This window comes from Equus asinus, chromosome X, assembly GCF_041296235.1.
Source record: "Equus asinus isolate D_3611 breed Donkey chromosome X, EquAss-T2T_v2, whole genome shotgun sequence".
NCBI lineage: Eukaryota > Metazoa > Chordata > Mammalia > Perissodactyla > Equidae > Equus > Equus asinus.
The window spans coordinates 60,345,674-60,354,308 of NC_091820.1; the positions used below are offsets into that span (position 1 = coordinate 60,345,674).

At 41.8% G+C, this 8,635-nt stretch overlaps 1 protein-coding gene across 2 annotated transcripts in view; it reads left to right on the forward strand.

The window, feature by feature from the left end:
- The window catches only part of MAGEE2 (MAGE family member E2), a 52,045-nt gene extending 43,725 nt beyond the window's left edge, over positions 1 to 8,320 (forward strand). The window contains exons 1-2 of one of the 2 annotated variants that reach the window (XM_014835314.3): positions 5,993 to 6,090; positions 6,179 to 8,320. In XM_014835314.3, coding sequence (XP_014690800.1) covers positions 6,219 to 7,790 — 1,572 coding nt within the window. In that variant the 5' untranslated portion in view covers positions 5,993 to 6,090; positions 6,179 to 6,218 and the 3' untranslated portion in view covers positions 7,791 to 8,320. Of the gene's footprint in view, positions 1 to 5,992; positions 6,091 to 6,178 lie in introns of those variants that run through there. The other variant, XM_070502626.1, reaches the window with a different exon arrangement.
- Positions 8,321 to 8,635: the final 315 nt, after the last annotated feature.

Genomic DNA, 8,635 nt, shown 5'->3' on the forward strand with positions numbered 1-8,635 from the left:
AAACTCTACAAAAAAAAACCAAGAAAAGACTCATAGCCCAGTAGAAAAAAATGGGCAGAACACTTGAACAGGTAATTAACAAAATGGCTAATAAATTATCTAAATGGCTGATAAATATGTGAAAATGAGCTTGATTTCATTTGTCATAAGTGAAAAGTATATTAAAACCACAATATCATACCACTACACCATCCACCAAAATAGTTATAATGGAAAAGAAAGAAAATACCAAATGTTGATGAAGATGTAGAGAAACCAGAACACTCATTCCCTGCTCATGGGAGTATAAATTGGTATAACAACTTCAGGAAACTCTTTGTCAGAAGGTGAATGTATACATAGCCTATGATCCAGCAATGAATGGCATTCCTAGGCACCCAGTGGAAATGCATGTAAAAGTTCATGAAAAGACATGTACTAGAATATTCATACCAGCACTAGTTATTCCAAAAACAAGAAATTACCCAAATGCCCATCAACAGTACAATGGATAAAAAAACTTTCTGATATGTTCACAAAATAGAATAATATACTGTAAAGAAAATGAACGATTAACAGCTACAAGCAATAATAGGAATAAATCTCACAAATATACCGTGTGAGAGAAGCTAGACACAAAAATAATTATACTGCATGATTTCAATTACATAGAATTCAAAAACAAGCAGAATGAATCTATGGTGTTAAAACTTAGGACAGTGTTTACCCTTGAGGCAGAGAGTGTTCTAATGAGTGGAAGAAAGTGCAAGGGGGGCTTCCAGTTGGTGGTAATATTCTGCTTGTTAACTGATTTCTGGTTACACAAATATGCCTAATTTGTGAGAATTCATTGATCTGTATACTTCTAATTTATAAATTTTTCTATAGAAATGTTATATTTCACTAAAAAGTAGGGAGAAAAGAGACTTAGAAGAACATATAGTAAAATGCTAACAGTAAATGTCTCTGGTTGGTGGGAACATGAAAAATTTGTGTGTGTGTGTGTGTGTGTGAGGAAGAGTGGCCCTGAGCTGACATCTATTCTCAATCTTCCTCTTTTTGCTTGAGGAAGATTGTTGCTGAGCTAAGATCTGTGCCAATTTTCCTCTATGTTATGTGGGATGCCACCACAGCGTCACTTGACAAGTGGTGCTAGGTCTGCACCCAGGATCCGAACCTAGGAACCCTGGGCTGCTGAAGCAGAGCACATGAACTTAACCACTGTGCTATGGCTGGCCCGGAACATGAATAATTTTTAATTTTACATGTTCTTATATCTTCCAACTTAATCATAATCAAGTCTTGTTATTTGACTCTGAATAAAATATTATTGTTTAAAAAGTAAACTGAAGGATCATTACAATTTTAGATATAAAGATATAAATATTACTAAAAATTTGGGTATAGTTACCACAATGTTGTATCCATACAGCATTATCCAGGAATGAGATTTTACATATGTGAATTTTCTAAGTAATTGAATTATTCCTTTAAGTACTAAACCTTTTTTTAAAATGTTATGTATTTTCTGGATTAATAATTTTATAATATATATTTATCTGTTTTCTTAAGCAGAAGTTAAGTCTAGGTCTTTAATGATTATATGGTGTAGTGAAAAATTTGAGGACAATTAAGAAATCTAGGAGTTTTTGTCCTTGTGCTGAATACCCTAACACTATAGTATTTTAATTCTTTCTTTTTCTGGTTTTCTGTTTGTTTGTTTGTTTTTTTTTTTTTTGTGGAAGATTAGCCCTGAGCTAACATCTGCTGCCAATCCTCCTCTTTTTGCTAAGGAAAACTGGCCCTGAGCTAACATCCATTCCCATCTTCCTTACTTCATATGTGGGACGCCTACCACAGCATGGCTTGCCAAGCAGTGCCATGTCCACACCCGGGATCCCAACCAGCGACCCCGGGCCACCGAAGCGGAACGTGTGAACTTAACCGCTGTGCTACCGCCCCGGCCCCTATAGTATTTTAATTCTAATTTCATCTTTTAATAGTGTCTCTATCTCCTTCCCTTTGAGTGTCTACCAATCATCACGTCTTGCTGCTGTCTTCTACCTGACTTCTAGCATCTCCCATCCTTCTTAATTTTCTGTCTTTACTATCCACTGGCCAAGAAAACAAATGACAAGTCTTGTTTGAAAGTAGTATAAAAAAAGTTAAATAAGAGTAAGGGAAAAAAACCTAAATGGTATACCATAACATATCCATTAGAATGCCTACAATTAAACAGACTGATACTACCAAGTGTAGACAAGAATATAGAGCAATAGGAACTCTTATGCAGTACTGGCTAGAGTGTAAATTGCTGTAACAATTTTGAAAAATTCTCTGGAAAGATCTATGAAAACTGAAAACACACATTTATGATCCAGAAATTCCATTTATAGATTTATTTCCAACATAAATGTACCTGTGAACCAAAGACAGGTACAAGAAGGTCCATAGCAGCATTATTTGTGATAGCCACAAACTGGAAACAAGGTAAATGTCGATCAACAGTTGACAGAATAAATTGTAGTACATTCATACAATGGTAAACTCCACAATAATGAAAATGAACAAATATTGTGATACACAACATGGATAAATAAGATGTGAGTTTTTATTGGAAAAAGAAAGCTATAAATGAGTACATACTGTATAATTCCATTGATATTATACAAAGCTCAGAAACCAGCAAAATGAATCTATGATGCTAGAAGTCAGAACAGGGCTTCCTCTTGGGATAAATGTGAGAGGAGAGATGAGGGAAAGTGTCATGGGAGCTTCTGAGATGCTAGTAATGTTCTATTTCTTGATCAGCATTGTGGTTGTATGGTGTGTTAAATCTGTGATAATTTATCAAGCTCTACATTCATGATTTGTGCCCTTTACACTGTATATGTTATATACCTCAGTAAAAGCACTTTATTATAAAGTAAAAATACTTCATTAACATTATGCTGAAGATAAACAATTGTATGAAAAGATATTCACATGTTTTTAAAATGCAAAAAGGAAGTCAGAAAGTATCAAAAGAAGTTCAGAATGGAAACTTTTTTTACATTCACATTTTTTACATTACATCTTTTTACAGTCACACTTAAGCAGAGTGGGAAACATGCCATATGTGACAGTCGCAGGCAAAGCTCCTTCATTTTTCATTTAGCAATAACTAGAAGTGTTTGTAGACCAGTAGAATAGAGATGGCTGAAACCAAGAGTATAGCTCAACGTGGCTAGGGAGCAGATTTCATGGAAGGATGTTCTGGGGGATAAAGATAAAGATGCAGAGACAGGGGGCTGGCCGCGTGGCCGAGTGGTTAAGTTCGCGCACTCCGCAGCCGGCGGCCCAGTGTTTCGTTAGTTCGAATCCTGGGCGCGGACATGGCACTGCTCATCAGACCACGCTGAGGCAGCGTCCCACATGCCACAACTAGAAGAACCAACAACGAAGAATACACAACTATGTACCAGGGGGCTTTGGGGAGAAAGAGGAAAAAAATAAAATCTTAAAAAAAAAAAAAGATGCAGAGACAGGTAGGGACCAGTTTGTGAAGCACTTGAATGCTGTGGAGTGGGATCAGGATGTCATCTCAGAGGTAAGATGCTGCCATCCAATGTTATTTGTATTAGATGGAGGGATATAACAGGTTAAACTCATGAATAAATGTGAGCTTGATTTCAGGAAAAAAATTATCTGTTTTCTTTTATGGCTGGAGAATTAAAAATCCTCTCTGAATCTACCCCTGGGCAGCACCTGTCTAGACAAGGAACATGCAGCCCTTCTGGGGAAAGGAGAAGATCAGGGCGAGGGATCCCATTAGATCTGATCTCAACTACATCTCTGTAGCAGCTCAGGAAGACAGTGCTGCTTTTCACAAGATTCTCCTAAGATGGAATCAGCACACAAACTGCACATTTCTACCTTGTAGAACATGCACATTCATTTATATGAACATTGATCTCATGGACCCAGTTTGGCCAAATCCATGGTCCTGAACTGCCTGCTCTGCTACTGTAAGGAAGCACCTGGGATGTAGAAAATGTCAGAGTTAAGTGTCTGGCCCCCATATATGATGGCACTGCCTTCTGAAGGAATTCCAGGGCACAAAATAACAGAATGCAGTGGTATTCATTACTATCAAGAATTTAAGGAAGGGGGCTGGCGCAGTGGCATAGTGGTTAAATTTGCAGGCTCTGCTTTGGTAGCCCGGGGTTCACAGGTTTGGATCCCGGGCACGGACCTACACACTGCTTGTCAAGCGATGATGTGATGGCATCCCACATACAAAATGGAGGAAAATTGGTACAGATGTTAGCTCAGGGCCAATCTTCCTCACCAAAAAAATTTAAATAAATAAAAATAATTTAAGTAAGGATTTAAATTGTGACTACAAATGGCAACCTTATGTAAGTTTTTTCTCCTTTCCAATATTCTACAGTGTGCCTTGACAGTTGAGGGCTAGGATTCAGACCAATTATTTTAGTAGCACTCCGGAAAAAAAGTAGCTGATTCCTCTTTCCTAGTCAGTGTTTGGATTATGCCTCCCCAAACACATGGCCAACCTCCTAAATAACCAGGCCCTATTCTGGTGTTGCTGTTCCCAACTTGTGGGGCCCCAACCAGTTCTGACATATTGCTAAATGAAGAAACAGGAAATCTAATCATTCCTGTCTCACCACCTTCATCCTCACCTCCCACCCATCCTAGTGCACTTTGCCTCTAGCCACCTTGGTTGACCAGCTGTTATATAAACTTATTTTCTACTTTCACAGCTCTGGACATTCTCTGACGCTGATCCCCCAGCCAGGAGTGCCCTTATAAGTGCTTCCCATCCTATTCATCACTTAAAGGCACGTGCCTCCCAATCGAAGACAACTCAGACTAAGCTGTAATTCATTGCTTGCTCCTTCTTCTGTGTTTGTACCATATGTTAATTGACACTCCATCAGAGCACTTATTTTCATCTACTTTATATGAATAATTTTTAATAAATAGGGCTAAACACTATGAAGCACAGAGTGTGAAAGTACTTATGCTTGAGACTCTGATAGACCTTGGTTCAAATACTGGTTTCTTCCATTTGTTGCTGCCTGATTTGGGACAGGTAAATTCACCTCTCTGGCTCAGTTTCCTCATCTGTAAAATGAGGGCCATTAAGAGTAGCTACCTCTGAGTCAGCCTTGTGGCCGAGTGGTTAAGTTCACAAGCTCCACTTCAGCGGTCCGGGTTCGCTGGTTTGGATCATGGGTGCAGAATTATACACCACTCATCAAGCCATGCTGTGGCAGCATCCCACATAGAAGAACTAAAATGACCTACAACTAGGATATACAACTATGTACTGGAGCTTTGGCGAGTAAAAAAAAAGAGGAAAATTGGCAACAGATGTTAACTCAGGGCCAATCTTTCTCACCAAAAAAGTATACTTGAAAAAAAAGGAAAACAGAGAGTAGCTACCTCATAGCTAGGATTAAGTGATTTAATTTGGGGAAAGTGAAAGTACCAGAAACAGTGCCTAGTACAGAGTGAGTGCTCCACAAGGGTTAGCTCCCATTATTATTACCATTGTTTGAACCTATCCTATATTGTAAGCGCCACATAGAAAGGGATAATCATTATGTCCTGTCTTCTGGTGTACCACTGTGTGTACTTCTGGTGTACTGAGCTTGGCATGTGGCATGTACTCAAGAAGTATCTGTTGAAAGGATGGATGAATTGGTGAATCCGTAAAATAATTCTCATCATTAGCATCCTTCTTCTCCTCCTCTCTGAATCCCCTACTATCTATTAGCATGGTGCTTTATACCTTACAGGAAAACTTCAAGCAGAGCGTTACCGAACATCCCCCATCCCTTGCCCCTTTTGCTTTATCTCTCTTCGTTACCTCCTTTCTTGAATTCTCTTCTCTAACAAGTTTGAGCCCAGCAGCATCCACTTTAACCAGCCTCGCCTGCCTGGCAGAGGTAGGGGGCAGGAGCAGGGGACTGGGAGCGGGGCGTGGTCACCACGTCACAGAACCTGATTGCGCCTGCGTAGGCTGCGGCAAAGCTAAACGTTCTGAGGCTTGCGGGTCATTACCAGCTGGTGTTTGTGTAGAAAGATCGCTCCTCTCACCAGGTCTCACTCCTCATCTGCCCAGCTCCCGGGTCTCTGGCTTTGACTTTGTGCCGAGTCGCTGACGCATCTACTATCTTCTATTCGACAGATCGCTGACTTCCTCGTTTTTGCTCCTGTCTCCTGGAACCATGTCTCTGGTAAGCCAGAATGCACGCCACGGCAGCGCAGAGACCACTGCAGATTACAGCGATGGCCAGGGTGAGATGCGGGCTACTAACGCCTCCAGGCCCCTCACCTCCATGCTAGTTCCCGATTCCCCCCAAAGTCCTCAGACGCCAATCGACACTCAGGGTGCCAGCGCTTCCCAGGCTACGCAGGACCCGAACGACCTCGAGGTCCTTATAGACGAGCAGTCCCGACGCTTGGGGGCGCTCAGGGTCCATGACCCTCTAGAAGACAGGTCGATTGCTTTGGTGAATTTCATGCGAATGAAAAGCCAAACCGAAGGGTCTATTCAGCAGACAGAGATGCTAGAGTTCCTCAGAGAATACTCAGATCAGTTTCCTGAGATCCTCAGACGAGCCTCAGCCCACCTGGATCAGGTCTTTGGGTTGAACCTGAGGGTTCTGGATCCCCAGGCTGACACCTACAACCTAATCAGCAAACGTGGTATACAGACCAATGATCGCGTAGCAGAATCCTTGGACATGCAAAGGGCAGGTCTCCTGGCCCTGGTCCTAGGCCACATCCTCCTGAATGGCAACCGGGCAAGAGAGGCGTCCATATGGGACCTGTTGCTAAAGGTTGATGTGTTTGATGAGCCCCAGAGGATCAACAACCTCTTTGAGAACACAAGGAACCTTCTCACTACTGACTTTGTGCGCATGCGGTTCTTAGAGTACTGGCCAGTGTATGGCACTAATCCCCTCGAATTTGAGTTCTTGTGGGGCTCTAGAGCCCACAGGGAAATCACAAAGATGGAAGCCCTAAAGTTTGTGGCAGAGGCCCATGACGAAGAACCCTGGAGCTGGCCAGAAGAATATAACAAGGCTCTGGAAGCTGACAAGGCCAAAGAAAGAAGCCAGGCTGCTGGCTTGGAGTTCTGGTCAGAGGACACTATGAATGATAAGGCAAATGATTTGGTTCAGTTGACCATTAATGTCACTGAGGAGTTGCTGCCTATTCATCAGGATGAGCTATTGGCTCACACTGGCAAAGAATTTGAGGACGTGTTCCCAAATATCCTTAGTCGAGCTACTCTAATCCTTGATCTGTTCTATGGGTTCTCTCTGATTGAGGTTGATACTAGTGAGCACATCTACCTCCTCATCCAGCAACCAGAATCAGAAGAAGAGCAAATGATGCTAGAAAGCCTGGGGAGACCCACTCAAGAATATGTGATGCCAATCTTGGGTTTGATCTTCCTAATGGGGAATCGTGTCAAAGAGGCCAGTGTCTGGAATTTGCTTCGGAGATTTGGTGTGGATGTAGGGAGAAAGCATGCCATCACCTGCAAGCTTATGAGACAGCGCTACTTGGAATGCAGGCCACTGTCTTACACTAATCCAGTTGAATATGAGCTTCTATGGGGTCCTCGAGCTCACCTTGAAACCACTAAAATGAAAGTCTTGGAATACATGGCCAGGCTCTACAGAAAGCGACCACAGGACTGGCCAGAGCAATACAGGGAGGCTGTTGAAGATGAGGAGGCCAGAGCCAGATCTGAGGCAACTGCCATGTTCTTCTTTGGCCCCATGTGAAGTCTGGGGAAAATGTATCACTTCAGTTGCATGGGATCAGTTAAAAGGGCCCTGGGGAAATGGGCAGTGGGGCCCCAAATCAGAAGTCAGGCAGGGCTGGTGGGGAAGTACACATTGTGCTTGCTATTTGTGTTCCATTTCTAATACTATTTCTTTGCTCTTAATATACTCTTGAATTAGGTTCATAATCAGTGTTTATAAGTGAAGTTTCTCATTTGCCATCCCTGTCTTGTCTTAGTATAAAAGTTCAAATAGCTGTGTAAAATGTACTGGTAATATTTACATCTTTCTATGGTGTAGAAGAGAATATAAAGTTGTTCATTAACTGTTTGAAATAATCAGTAAAATGGTCTGGTACAGGAGTTACATAACAACCGTAACAACACACACACAACAAAAACACAGAATCACTCATCTGTGGATGCCCTCCCTTTGTGTCTACTGTCGTGTAAAAAAAAAAGACTGGTATTTAACTGTATTTACTTTGCTGTTCCAGCGTGTAGTGAAAAATAAAAGCATAATGAATTAGACCCTGTGCTTAAGCACTCTTATTCAACAAATATCTATTAAGCACCTGCCATGCTCTGAGCACAGTGCTTTGTGCTGGGAATGTAAGGGTGAAGAAGACCCAGCTGAGCCCCAAGGCTTAAAGGGGAGGGGCCATGGAAGTAAACCAGCAATTATATTGTTACTGTGGCAAGTGGTATAATAGAGGTAAGCTCAGAGTGCTATGAGAGTCCACAGGAATAACTCCTAACTAAAGTTCAGGTACTGGGAGGGGACAGTGGAGAAGATGATGGGCTGGGGAAGGGGTAGGGGTGTCAAGCAAAGGATGAGTGGAGGAG